At 52.4% G+C, this 13,337-nt stretch overlaps 7 protein-coding genes across 7 annotated transcripts; 4 read left to right on the top strand and 3 right to left on the bottom strand.

Moving 5' to 3' along the window:
• Nucleotides 1–343: 343 nt before the first annotated feature.
• On the top strand, nt 344–877 carry A1O5_11907 (uncharacterized protein; the record flags this gene model as incomplete). Its single annotated transcript, XM_007752476.1, has 2 exons — nt 344–428; nt 528–877. The coding sequence occupies 2 exons, from the start codon at nt 344–346 to the stop codon at nt 875–877; spliced, it is 435 nt and encodes a 144-aa protein (XP_007750666.1).
• A 411-nt stretch (nt 878–1,288) lies between these two features.
• Nucleotides 1,289–1,794, bottom strand: A1O5_11906 (uncharacterized protein; the record flags this gene model as incomplete). The annotated part of the gene is made up of 2 exons (XM_007752475.1): nt 1,289–1,508; nt 1,577–1,794. The coding sequence occupies 2 exons, from the start codon at nt 1,792–1,794 to the stop codon at nt 1,289–1,291; spliced, it is 438 nt and encodes a 145-aa protein (XP_007750665.1).
• A 1,751-nt stretch (nt 1,795–3,545) lies between these two features.
• On the top strand, nt 3,546–3,890 carry A1O5_11905 (uncharacterized protein; the record flags this gene model as incomplete). Its single annotated transcript, XM_007752474.1, has 2 exons — nt 3,546–3,666; nt 3,721–3,890. 2 exons carry the CDS (start codon nt 3,546–3,548, stop codon nt 3,888–3,890), a joined length of 291 nt encoding a protein of 96 aa, XP_007750664.1.
• A 122-nt stretch (nt 3,891–4,012) lies between these two features.
• A1O5_11904 (uncharacterized protein) lies at nt 4,013–4,626 on the bottom strand (the record flags this gene model as incomplete). The annotated part of the gene is made up of 2 exons (XM_007752473.1): nt 4,013–4,238; nt 4,325–4,626. The coding sequence occupies 2 exons, from the start codon at nt 4,624–4,626 to the stop codon at nt 4,013–4,015; spliced, it is 528 nt and encodes a 175-aa protein (XP_007750663.1).
• Nucleotides 4,627–6,524: 1,898 nt separating this feature from the next.
• Nucleotides 6,525–8,555, top strand: A1O5_11903 (uncharacterized protein; the record flags this gene model as incomplete). The annotated part of the gene is made up of 1 exon (XM_007752472.1): nt 6,525–8,555. One exon carries the CDS (start codon nt 6,525–6,527, stop codon nt 8,553–8,555), a length of 2,031 nt encoding a protein of 676 aa, XP_007750662.1.
• A 348-nt stretch (nt 8,556–8,903) lies between these two features.
• A1O5_11902 (uncharacterized protein) lies at nt 8,904–9,953 on the bottom strand (the record flags this gene model as incomplete). Its single annotated transcript, XM_007752471.1, has 1 exon — nt 8,904–9,953. One exon carries the CDS (start codon nt 9,951–9,953, stop codon nt 8,904–8,906), a length of 1,050 nt encoding a protein of 349 aa, XP_007750661.1.
• A 1,099-nt stretch (nt 9,954–11,052) lies between these two features.
• Nucleotides 11,053–13,299, top strand: A1O5_11901 (uncharacterized protein; the record flags this gene model as incomplete). The annotated part of the gene is made up of 1 exon (XM_007752470.1): nt 11,053–13,299. One exon carries the CDS (start codon nt 11,053–11,055, stop codon nt 13,297–13,299), a length of 2,247 nt encoding a protein of 748 aa, XP_007750660.1.
• Between the last annotated feature and the right edge of the window lie 38 nt (nt 13,300–13,337).

Here is a 13,337-nt window from a genome sequence, read left to right as displayed (position 1 = left end):
CTCTCCTTTGGAATCTGACTGCATCTGCTCCATACCGCGGACTCAAACCGTTGAGCTGCTTCCTCCCCAATCAAGCATTTCAGGCTTGCCTGCCAAGGCTGGATACCCCTCTGCTCACCGCATTTACGGTCCAGTCTCAATATATTTCCTTGACGTCCTGTCTACAAAGCATTAAAAGTCTTCCTCGTTCTGGTGCGTGCAACAACAGGGACGCTCAGACTCTAGTATCCTTCCAAAGAGGTTAATATTTCGGTATGGCTTTGATATGCCTGGCATCGCATCTTTCCAGCGATTCTATTTGGCTAACTTGTCAAGCGAAGCGAACGAATCTCACACCGTCACCATGGCTCCAGTCGCTGCCGTACTCTGCGGTAAACAGCCGCACTTGACCGAATTTATGATCAAGAATCTCCTTCCCAAGATCGAGGGTGCGTCTCTTTCCCGGACAGCTACCTATTTTGGAGGACGGCTATCGATTGGGGATAGGGTTAATCGAAGTGGCTCATTGACTAACTCTCGTGTTATAGTCGTCCATGTGTGCAACAGTGCCGACACAGCCGTCTCTGAGATCCCTGCTCTTCTCAAGGGCGAAATTACCCCGCCTTCCTCGGGTTTGGGGACGAACGCGGAGGGATCTGGGCGGTCCGATATTTCGCTCATCATCGTGGGCGGAGGCTTTTCGCCACAAGATGTCCAAGCCATCAAATCAGCTGCTGATGCCGTGAAGCCCGTGGCATTGTTCTGCGCGGACACCAGCAAGACCCCGGCTGGCGCAGGACCCCCACCCCCAGAAATGATCAAGAAAAGAATGATGGCCGGTATCGAGAAGGAGGAGAAAGGCGAGGGAGAATGGGCTCCTGGGATGTACATGTATTGACGACCCGGAGCTGAGAACCTCGAACGGCGGTTGAAGGTTTGAGCTGTGTCATGACAGGGATCGAGGGGGATTAGTCCGATTGCCGATGGCATGGCCGGGACTCGGGCAAGATTTGATATGGGTTGCTAAACATAGGCGCCATCTATGTAGATCCTGGTTGCCTTTGCAGCGTTCACCGCTATCACGCCTCTACAAAACTTAGTATTCAGCCTATTGATCAAGGATCGCCCAACTGTAGTTTGCCTTTCACCGACGCCGGTCTTGCAGTCGCTTTATCGAGGGGTCATGCAGAATACGATGGAGGATTTTCCACTTCAAACAGGGCGCCAAGGTGTACTCCACGGACAAAAAGTAAGGCGTTCCGGGGGTACACGGTACATAAGTGACATTTCGAGCAGAGCACCACGCCATTCACACGTTCATATTCGTAAGTCGATCAAGCTCATTCTCCCTTCTAAGAATTCCCTGGATCAGCAGCATATCAAATAGCTCCCTTGCCAAAGGGACTTTCGTAGCTGGCACCTTCAAGCTCAGCGCCTGCGATTCTGCAGCACGGTTCGGCAGGTGGTAAATCTCAATCATTTGCTCGTGAATCTTCAGAGCTCGAGGACGACCTGGCGCAATGATATGCCTGAAACTCTTTGTCTTCCGTCATGTCGAAGAGCTCGATGCACCCTGTTTCGGCCTCAGCTCACTTACCAATTCGGATTCGCACATGCACGAAGCCCGAGCGGGTGTTGACCTAAGTCTGGATGGTCTGACTGTCTGGATTTGACCAGAATGATGAGCAGGGTTTCAGCCTCATCCCACCGTTCGCAGAGTACAGAAGCACGGGCGAGGTTGGACCGAGCCATGGCCATGGCAACATGATTGTCGCCCAGAGTGCGGGTGACAACCTCGAGGATTGCCTCCAGCATTTCCGCTGCCTCTCGTCCGCGGTTTCTCTCACAGATCACCTTTGAAAGTTTATTTACCGACCACAGGGTATATGCGTGCTCTACGCCCAGAATTCGCCTTCGGGGGCGGAGAACTAACTACACTTCCCGGGGCAATCGATCATGAGCCCAGCAATGAACAACGGGGTGAAGGGAGCATCTTTCCTTGTCTGGATGATGGTCGATGAGCGAATGGTCATACAATACTCGGACAGCGTGGCCAAATCTGATACAAGCTTCTTCATCGCTCGGTGCGTCCACATGAAGGAATTGAGGGTACCACTCCGGATCCGGGGCAGTACTTGATAGATTATGCCGCGATCGGCGAAAGATCCGGTCCGGAATAGACTCGAAATGCAGAAAGGCAAATAAGTGGACCAGGTCCACTGCGTCTTTGTGCTCGAGCCTCCTTTTGGCAATTCGCTGAAATGGGATCTCCCATGTAGTTATGGTATCGGCGTACAGACGGCCGTGTGTGCTTCGAGTGCTCATGATATGTAGCCAGACGATGACCGAGATAATGGAGGAGATATGTCTTCAAAGTGTATATTTTCCTTCAGATGGTAGCCCTAGCATGAGTTAAAGCTATAGCTAGATAGTTAAGACCCTTTGCGATCGCACCAGCTAAGTTTCTATTCTAGGACCCCGACCCCGAGTACCGGGTTGCGGATACGCAAATCGCAACAGCAGCACAATTGCTCCTCTGGATCTATCCTTCTCAGCTTAATGCATCGCCCTCAATGAAATAGACGTTGGCTCCTGGGTTTCGCGTGGTGATCATGATGTGACCATTTCCGCCGGGCGGCAAGTAGTGGCATAGCTCCATCTCTGGGTCGTCGGCATTGACGAAGACGAGCAGCTATGGCTTCAGACGTGTTGACAACTAGTGAATGGCACTAGGTGATGATAATCCCTTTTCCAACAGGTATGCCGAGAGAGGCAAAATAGGCCTCCAGTGTCTCGAGACTTGTGGCATCTACCCAGAAGGTGCCCCAATATTGGTCTCGACTGTCTTCGACGAATTTCAACGCGGACTGGGTCTTTCCAGAGCCACCGAGACCACACACCACCAACACCTTCGGTTTATGTCACTTTGGGCTCCTTTCGGCGGGACCTAGGCGTTGCCTTGCAGACTAAATCATTAAACGAAATCTATCGCACACAAGAAGCAAGGAAGGAGACAATGACAAATCTACTTTTCTAGATACTATAGCAGGGGACACACCAGATCGAGATGCTCTTCGAAGGGACATTGTCAACCTATTAGTTGCTGGTCGCGACACAAGTGCTTACCTCCTGTCATGGACATTATATGACATAACATCGCCTTGTTGTGTAGCCTCCGGAGTATGCTGACTTTGACATACAGTTTGACGTTGGTCCGACATCCCCAAGGACTTGACAGACTACGAGCAGAAATCAGAGTCATCTGTGAAGGCGAGGAAGACCTGGATCGGCGTGCGCTTAGGAATATGACCTCTCTCCAAAACATCATCAATGAAATTATGTGGCCACGTTCTGAGCTTGATTGTCAATTCGGTTCAATTGAACTAACAGGGCTCACAGCGCTTCGGTTGTATCCATCAGTCCCTGTAAACTCTAGGATATCGACCAGAACGGCGATTCTGCCTACTGGGGGTCGCCCGAACCGAAAATGTCCACTGCTGATTCCAAAAGGCTCTACCATCGCGTAGAGTGTCTCCTCGATGCATCAAAGAACTGACCTCTACGGAATGGACGCCGAGCTCTTCCGCCCTGAGAGATGGAATGAAGACATGCCTTTAAACCATAACTCTACCAATGCTAAATGGGGCTACCTTACCTTCAAAGGTGGACCCTGGATATGTCTAGGAAGTATGTTCTCGACATGATTCACATGTCGATGTGACAGGCTAACCTAAAGCACAGTGGACTTTGCCATGACCGAGGCTGCCTATACAATTGTGCGACTAGTTCAGAGATTTCCGGTCATCAAGCTGCCTTCGAATGAGGTAATCGAGCCTACTGGAGTGGAAAAACAAACAATGACCCTCGTGATGTCCATCACTGAAGGTTACAAGGTAGAACTGCGGTGCTAGTATCGCCTCAGGTGTCAACATGGTGTTCCACCTTTTTGACCTACACATATTCATGTGTAATCCCTCAACAACTCCGCCGCTTCATTTGTGCGCATGGTTCTCAACTTGGCATCTGCCTCAATTCATCGTCCCGCAACCACAGACTCATCCCCCAAAGCATACCGCACAAGTGCAGCAACAATGGCCTTATATTCGGGCAAAGTTCGACCTTCGAGCCGGCACATGTTTCTATGATCATATGGGAGGCCACGGCGCTCTGTGCCATCGAGAATGGGGGCAGGCAAAGATTCGCGTACAATCTCTATGCTGTCAACATTCACCCATCGGGTAAATTGCGAGCATGCCGGCCTGCTGAGGGAAGTCACATACATAGTCATATTTGCCTCCAATATTTGTCTTCTCTTGTTCCCACAAGGAAAAAAAAAATGCGAAACTTCTTCATCATAGGGACAAACATATCAGTGATATTCCTCAACATCACCGAGTTTGGTCTGAGCGCGTCCAGGAGGTGACCGTCAGGATCGCAGAGCATTGAAGGGGTCAATTTGTCCACAAGGAGTCGGGCGTAGAATGCGAGCACGGCTTTATCACTAGCATCGTGTCCGACGAGGGCTTCCCAAGTATTGCTATAACAGCGGCGATGTAGCCGTAGGTCAGAATTCGGGCTTCCTTCAAATGTACTGGTAGCAAGTCTGGGTCTCCCAGCCAGAATCTCCCTGTCTCCTTGACCGTCCATGGCTTGAAAGCGTGACCCTTCAGTCTGTGAACAGCAACGACCCTGCGTGCGTATTAGTAGTGAACTGCGGCGAGGTCTCACGGGAATAGGGAGAAGCCTACTCGATTGATTGGGTTCTCACACTAGGAACCTTCAGTCAAGCCGGTGTGCTAAGGCATATCGAGGCTTGATGTGAGGCTGAAAAGCCGCAAAGTCGGTTACATCGGGCGGGGCAGGTTATGATCAGGGCGAACAGAGGTTCTGCTATCAACTATAATAATGTCCACAGGCATGGCTTCACTGCAGCCAAAGCCGGGAACATGAGCACGCGCAGCCTGGTGTTTTCTTCTGCCATGTTTGGACCAACACACGCCTGCTGTCTCGAGAATCAACCTTGCATGTCTAGAACCGGTTCTAAACAAACTGGACGAGACAAGGCTGAGGTGAGTGATCCACAAATGCGATTGACTCAGGGATAGAAGTAACGAACATGGTGATATGGACATCGCCCTAGCCGCAGTCCTCCAAATGCTGCCCGGTTCCACCCTCATCGGACGGAACAGACTGCGATTAGTGCTCTGTTTCGTTCGCAATTTGACAGCAAATCCATTTCAGAGAGGAGAAGCATCTCTGGAGCTGGGCAGGTAGTCGACAAGGCTTCGCAGTCCCTGACAGACCCACCATGTCCTCCCTCTATTCCCCGTACGCTTGCAAGGGAGGCCGCGCGCGCTCGTCGGTATAATCTCGATGTTAGCAGCGTACTCGGCACGCGAATGGTCTGTACCAGAATGATGGTTGCTTGTGTAGGGGGTTTTGGGGCTCTGGGTGTTGCAGCTTTGGCAAGCGGCAAGCAAATGACGGTGTGTCTGACAGACAAGTGGACAGACACCTTGACAAGCGAAAGGCCGAGGGCCGATGCCTTTGCCTCTTAAACCCTCTTTGACAGCTTCAGCTTGTCTTCCATCACAATGTGAGAACGATGCACGCGTTTTCCATCTCCACCACCAGTGCGTATGCTTCTGGGATGCCTTCAGCTGTAGATGGATGGGATCAGATGATGAATACCGTGCAGAACAATGACTCTGAGCAGTGTTGGGGCTGATCCTAGTTGGCCGCGTGCGAAACCACCATCACAGCTCCAACATGCCAATTAATCTGTGAGCTCCTGAATCTGGATCGGGATCTGGGTGAGAGCTTGGGCATGATTTTCTCTCTCCCACCCGTGCTGCTTGGCGGCCATATTGAAGAACAACAGGCGCACAACAGAGCTAGCCCTCCAAATGAGAGGAATCTCGACTTGGCTTTACTTGGGGAAGACCGGGGGAGGCATTGCTCAGACCGTTTGCCAGCAACTGCCCGCAGAGTCGGCTGCTCTTCGGCTTGTGCAGATGGAATCGAGTGAGAGATGGACAGTGAGACGTCAAAAGGAAAGAAAACAGAAGAGAAGAACGGCCTTTGAAGAATTCTTCACCTTGTCTCGTCCTGTTTCTTCCTTGTCCCTTCTCCCATCACCCCTTGTTCCATCAACATCGTCCCCTTCTTGTCTTCTTTTTGTGATCAAGGCTTGTTCAGTAGTGAGACCGATCTGTTGAGCGCGGTGTGAGGGTTGAGGACTGACAGTGAGATAGAGAGAGATATATATATCACAGCATCGCATCGCATCGCACGTCGCCCTCGACCGACCCGCCAGAGTCCAGACAGTCATTGCAGAGGAGCGTTCAGCCGTCAACCGCGCAAACATGTCTGTGAATTATCCCACTCGATGCTGGTCTCGGCGCTCTCGCTCTCACTTCTCTTCTCATTCTTCCTCTCACTCCCATCACCGCTCGGATTCATCTCCTCCACCCAGCTTCAGCCATCTCTCCAGCCGCCCTCCCAGTTTCCAGCCTCACTCTGCCTACAACTCCTCTGATTCCATCATGCCTGGTACCACCACCATCATGGGTGGCGGCTGGTCCGGCGCGAGGCCACCGACTCCCCCAGAAGGCGTCATCCAAGTCGATACCAGCTTTACCGTCGAAGAGGTCTTCATCGAGCCTGAGCCCACTAACGCGTCCACCAATGCCATCTTCGGCGACTCCAGTGGTTACTACCAAGCCACAGTCTGGTCGGCGGCGTCGCAATTCGCTCGAAACCTGTTTGAGCCTGAAGTGAACGTTGGACGAGGGGGAGACATCAACATCGACAACACCACCACTGGCAAATGGGTCGCAACAGCCTTGCTTTTGGCCCTTGTCAATCTCATTACCATGGTCACCGAGAGCATGATGCCCGTCATGATCCCGGCCATGATCTACGACCTCAACGTCCAAGGCTTTCAGTGGCTCATCGCGGGTCCAGCCATCGGAGCGGCTGCCACAGCTCTCATTGCAGGTCATCTCTACGTCGTCGTCCCTTTCAAGATGATTTACATGGTCTTTGCTCTCGTTGTCTTGACCGCCATCATCTCTCCAGGCTTTGCCCCTAACATGGCGTTTCTCTTCTTCACTCGAATCCTTCTCGGTGTGGGTCTGGCAGGTCAGCACTTCGGTACCCTGGTCTTCTTGGAACACAAGAGCAGTTTCGCAGACAAAGTTCGACGTGACTTCTTCCTCTCCGTCGGTTCGACTTTGGGTCTGATCATTGGTCCCATCTTCGGCTCTATCTTTGCTCATCGAGACAAGAACTGGTCCTGGGGATTCTACACTGCCTTCGTCCTTCTCACCCTGGTCCTGGCTTTCCTGTTCTACCTGCTTCCGACAGAGGTTGAGCTTGCTGCGAATGCGCCCTGGGCTTGCGGACCAGTATTCAACTGGAATCATCGCCTCAACTGTATCGACACTCTAGGTGGGCTGCTGAGTTTCTTCGGCATCATCACTCTATTGATCACATTCAACTTCGCCGGCACCTTGACTCCTTGGACAAATGGACACCTGTACATTCCCTTGACCGTCGGCATCATCTTGGTTGTGTTGCTTATCCTTCAGCAAGCCTACAAGATCCTCAACTCACCGTCGACTCGGCTATTCCCTGTGGAGTATCTGCGACACTTCAAGACCATGGCGCTCTTCGTGCTCATTTTCTTGACTGCTGCCATCTTCCAGACCGCGATCCCCTACACTGCGCTCTATCAGATGTTCACGCGTCCTCAACCATCAGCAGTCACAACGGCGTTCTACCTCTTGTTCACCACCACCGGTCCATACTTGATTCCAGTCTTGCTCATCCCAGTGTACATCGGCGGTGGCTTGATTACCCGTTACCCTGTGGTCCCAAGCTACAGCTTCTGGAGCGTCATCTCATCGGTCTTCCTTCTCGCCGGCACCGTATTGCTCTACATCAATATGCCCTCCACGTTCCCGGCTTCAGACGGCCTACCGACCATCACGAAAGAATTCTCCCTCGCTTGCATCGGGTTCTGGTCCACGATTACCTTGTCAATGGCCCACCAGCTCATGGACTTGCTTCAATCGCCTTTCGCGAGAGGCGCCCAGGACGCACGCCAGAAGCACCCGCTCCACAACCGTGCATTCGTCTTGTTCGCGATGTACCTCGGCGCCGCTGTCTCCCTGACAATCACGGGCAACATTTTCATGCACGTCGGTCCCCGTGGTCAGTTCGCCTTACTAGAACAAGCCGACGACGGCGCCTACCCGGCCACTGCCGACAACGCCCTGGTCCTCCTCCTCGGCTATACCTTTGTCGACAGCAAGGTGACGCCGTCGCTCTTTGCGGCGTCGATCGCCGCCTCGGAGAACGCGTTTGCTTGGTCCTTCGTCGCCCTCGTGGGCTTCGCCGTTGCCGCCTGCATTGTCAGCAGCTGTCTCTTGGTCACAAAGGTGGCCAAGGGTGAGCTGGGGATGAGGGCACGCCGCGGCCAGATCCCCGAGGACTGGCGCGCCGGCATGGGCGGGCGTCCCGGCCAGCGAGACATTGAGCTGGAGGACCGCGTCAGCGGCACCACGCTCTGATGGGCGGTGGGGGGGTGGGAGGTGTGGTAGAGGGTGGGCGGTCGACCGCGAAGAGGTCGTCGCCGTTGTTGCCGTGAGAAACGTGCACAGGCACGTAATGAGATAAGAGATCGCGCCCAGCGCAATGCTGGAGAAAAGATAGGCTAGCGAGCACACCGTGCACAAATGAAAAGAAAGAGAGAGAGAAAAAAAAAATTCAACATGCAAACAGTCGATCCTGCTTCCTGGTCTTGGTGGTATTTATAGAGTGGAATGTCGTGTTATTGATGATAGACAACGTGCTCTCTATCATTGGGTATCAACCATCTACCATGTTCGCTTGCGTCAGGTGCTCTATCTACATGCAACTCAATCGACGTCGTCTTCATCAGACGGTATGCTTTCCCTCTCTCCGTCCCGGTCAGCCCTGCCCTCGGCGCTATCCTTGTTCTCGAAGCCATATTCTCTTGACACTCCTTGCAGCTCTTCCCCGAACAGCAATGTAAATACCACGACACCGTAAACTTCCCCGCTCCGCTTATTCTTCAGAGTATACCGCAGTTCGTGCGTCTTGGAGTCGACGTACTGAATCACATTCAATGAGAAGCCGGGTAACTTGAGGGAGAAGTCGTTGAAGTCCAAGTACGGGTTGCCAAAGTCGGATTGGTAGAGGCGACCGCGCTCGAAGGTAAACGACGAGAGGTTTGTGCGGTTGAGGAAATACTTTTGCCGGCCAGGAGGGTCTGCGGGGATGTTGGCTTCGGAGCGAAGCGTGAGACCTGTGCCTTCACCGCCTTCTTCGACAATGGCGTCGTGGAAATTCTGGGTATGTTCTTGAGGGATCTTCCATGCGTGGTTTTCATCGTCCCGATCTTCCACATCCGATGAAGAAGACGAGGAGGGAAGTTGTTCCTTCGGAATGACCTCATCCCCTATCCTCAAGATATTCCAACTACTCAAGGCTGGGCCATACAAGTACGGTCTATCGGCGTAAACATCCCCGTCCAACCCTGGGTCAATCCACCATTTCACAATCCTAAATGCCTGATTGAAGCCCGGTGGCAACCTGTCTCGTATAGGTCTGTCAAAGTCATTCCCAAACACCAGCTCTTCACCGGGAATATCCTGCTTCGGGACGAAGCTGAAAGATATGCTGTACTGATCATATTTATGGAGGTCCGAGGTGAAGTATTTCTCGGCAGTGACGGGTGAGGCCGGCGGGAAGCCTGTAAAATGCCGAATGCGAACACATACAGAGAGGATTATGGAAGAGGTTTCGAACGTGAGGGTTTCGGGGGCGTTGACAGGGATGACTTTATGGGTGGCGGAATCGTAGGATGGGCCAGCTGTGACGCGCAAGCGATATTGAGAATGGTGAGAGGTTTGCGACGACCGATCAGGGGAGGAAGAGTCTCCCATGATGACAGGCAGTGCTGTAGGATTGTTCGATAGGAGGGCTCCGTGGTCGAGAAATACGGGCTTAGATCGCAGGCAAAGTCAGTGTTTACCGAAAAGAATTTATTCCATCGGCTGACGAGGCTGGAAGGTGTCAGTGACGTCAATCGCGTTCGCCTCTAAACTATCACCACCAACCGTTGCACAACTTGAGTTCATTCGTACCTCTTTGACATTCTCACGACGGAATATACTCCTACTACATTCGTGATTGTGCTGATTCTCATCCCTCCGGCGTACTAAAGCAACACGGTGAGGAGAGCATGGGCTACTCGACATATATATCTCTGCTTGGACAACGGATATAATGGTTTATTTGGAAGGCGGGCAAAAGTCATCAGCAACAACTCCATGGCCCATCTTTGGAACAGCTATTCTATTCTTCTCATCAAAAAAGCTATAACCATGATAAATTCCTACAATTGCAGTCAAAGCAGAGACACAACCGCTCGCCTCGGCGACTACAGCAGGCAACACGTGAGCCGTTTCCCTTCTCTGATGTGGCATCTGCCGCAAGGCTGAGTCAAGTCTCGGTAGGCTGATCCAGCCTATGTAACTGCGAGCCACCGTCCTCTCGTTGTTGCCAGGAGGAACGGACATTTGAGTCTTCTCATATGCATTCATAAGGAGCCCCAATGAGAGTCTGAGGCGGCGGTGGCCTCATTTCCTAATTGATGGGCTAAGCGATGCCCTATCAAGCAAAGACAAGCACAGGGATTGCCGTCTAGGTGAGGTCGTTGTCTTTGATAGCTCAACGAGGCCCCAAACTGCCGTTTATGGGGCGGGCAGTCCAAGACCAATGATGCAGAGTTGTTCAGCACAGGTTGAAACACGCTTCACACGTCGGGCTTAGGCAGCCTCGTCTTGGCGTATGCAGGCAGTGAGTCTAAGCCGCTTTCGGCAATATGTTGATCCACTGCCTTTTCCGGTCGCCGTTTGTTTATATGCAACCGCTTTCCCGACCACATCGAATTTTTCTTGCCTCTACAAGCTTGAGCTTCTTTCAACAGGTTGATTGCTTGCTTTGGTTAATACTATTGCATGATCTCGCTAGAAAACCACCATGGCCGACAACAACTCTGCAGAGACCGTCCCAGTTCGGCGATCCAAGAGATCAAGCGCTGCCATCTCTCCCATGAAACCAACAACACAGGCAACAACTCCGTCCAGAAAAAGACCTCAAAAAAGAGCTCGCTTTTCTGAACCACTCCTGTCTCGTGGAACGACTGGTCTTACACCCGCCGTGGGCAGAGCTTCCCTGAAAACCCCAAAGCTCAGGAGAGTCTCCACTCCAGCCATCACCAGGTATCAAGACCTCGACGAAGTCCAATTTACCCCATTCCGTGAAGTCCTCGACGCCAGGACCACCAGAAGGATTAGGCGATATGGGTTGAGTGACGAGATGAATCGGTATCATGCAGAGAAGAAGTCCAAGACTGAACTGCAACGCCAGCTTGACCAGAAGAACAAGGAATTGCAGATCCTCAAGGACGAATTGGATGCTTCTAGACTCCGTGAAGTCTCCCTCTTGCAACGTGATCCTGTTGGAAGCCAGGAACGAATCATGCAGTTGGAAGCTGAAGTTGCAGAGTTGACCCAGAGATCTAACGACGACGATTTCGGACTCGGCAGCATTTCACCACATTTTTGTGGTGATAATGATGGCTTTCACATCTACGAGGACGATCACGTCTCCAACGAGAATCAACCCACTGACGCAGAGGACGATGTCATCGTGGAAGTGGAGCTCAGGTCTGCACGACAAGAAAAGCAAGCTCTCTTCCGTTCCAGCCAGGGTTCTTCGAGAAACATCATCCACTTTGAAGACTCGCCAGCCCGTTCTTTCGATGCATCACAGACAGTGCCTGATCTTCCTGAGATCCCTACACATGAACTATCGAAAGAACTCAACGCCACCATCAATCGAGCTGAAGCCGCCGAACGGGCGCTGCAGGCGATGACGAACGAAATCAAATCCCTCGGCTTTCCCTGCAACAACGATGACGCCAATGATTGTATCGCTGCCATCAAGACCCACTTCCGCAGCATGCGCTTCGAACTCGAACGGGTAGTCCCAGGAGAAATAGTCATGTCCTTCGATTATACTCGCCTGATGCCCGAAATGCTCGCAAAACTAAAGGCAGTTGCGACTCGGGTCCGTGACCGTGAGGCAGAGTTGAAGTCCATGCGGGAACAACAGCGCTCTTTGAGGGGAAACTTCGACCATGCGCTTGTTGCAGCAGAGAAAGCGAACAACAGAATCAAAGAATTAGAGGATTTGATTGACAAGAATGCCGAAGAGATGCTTGAACAGCGCATGCGGGCCCAGGCCCTCGAGCGGGAGGCCAAAGAGCATGAAGCCAACAACCAATGTCTCATTGCCGCCATTCAGAAGTACCAACTAGAAGTCAAACGCCTCGAAACCTTGGTCGAATTGATCGAAGCAGAACAAGCATCCCGTCTTCAGGACGTGAGAGCCGCCACAACTGCAGAATTCACACAACAGCTTTCAGACATGGACGCTAAAGTTGCAGCAGAAACCCGGGGAAGAAGAGCAGCCGAGGACTCTGCTGTTGAGAGGCTGAGGCAGATCAATGAACTTGAATCGGCCTTGGCCACGGCTCGCCAGTACTCGGAAGACGTCAAGGAGCAGCTGGAGACACTGCAGACCCAGTGTTCTGTTTCGCAGCGTGAGCGCGAAGAAGAAGTTGAGGCCCTGAATGCTAGGATCCACAAATTCGAGAAAACGAACACCAATCTCGAATCGAGATGGAAAGCTGAATTCGCACTCTGCTCTGAAATCCTTCAGAGCATGTATCGTGGCCAGCTCAGAATTAACATGCAATTTGACAAGGATATCAAGAAGTACATCCGGGGCGCAAAAGTACGGCATGCGAATTGGGAACTGGAGAGCGATGACATGCGGAGCGACGAGATAGTCGGAGAAGGGCCGATGACGCCGGCCAGCGTGGTCAGATTCTCCGAGTACTCGGAAGTCGAGGACACGGATCGGGATGGCGAAGGCGACACGGACGATGCGGACGATCACGTCGAGGGCAGAGTGGAATTGTCCCGCGGCAAGAAACACCGTCGCCGCTCGTCGGTGACTCTACCTTCAGCATTGGGCTTTCCCAGTGCCGGCATTCTGAAGAAGCCCCACGGAAGAAGGCGATATGACAGTGGGATCGGAATGGACTCTCTGAGCGAGGCCGAGGATGAAGTTGACGCTCACCGAGGTGTCATGACGCCGGATTTGAGCTCGGAAGGTGATGATATCGACACTGAGAATGATCTGCGCCTCAGAGTGTGATGTTGTTTGGGCCTGGATGGATGCATTGACGTGGACGT

This window comes from Cladophialophora psammophila (genome assembly GCF_000585535.1).
Source record: "Cladophialophora psammophila CBS 110553 chromosome Unknown aczJe-supercont1.29, whole genome shotgun sequence".
NCBI classification, from domain to species: Eukaryota; Fungi; Ascomycota; class Eurotiomycetes; order Chaetothyriales; family Herpotrichiellaceae; genus Cladophialophora; species Cladophialophora psammophila.
The sequence above is the reverse complement of the archived record's forward strand: the minus strand, read 5'-3'. Positions and strand labels throughout refer to the sequence as shown.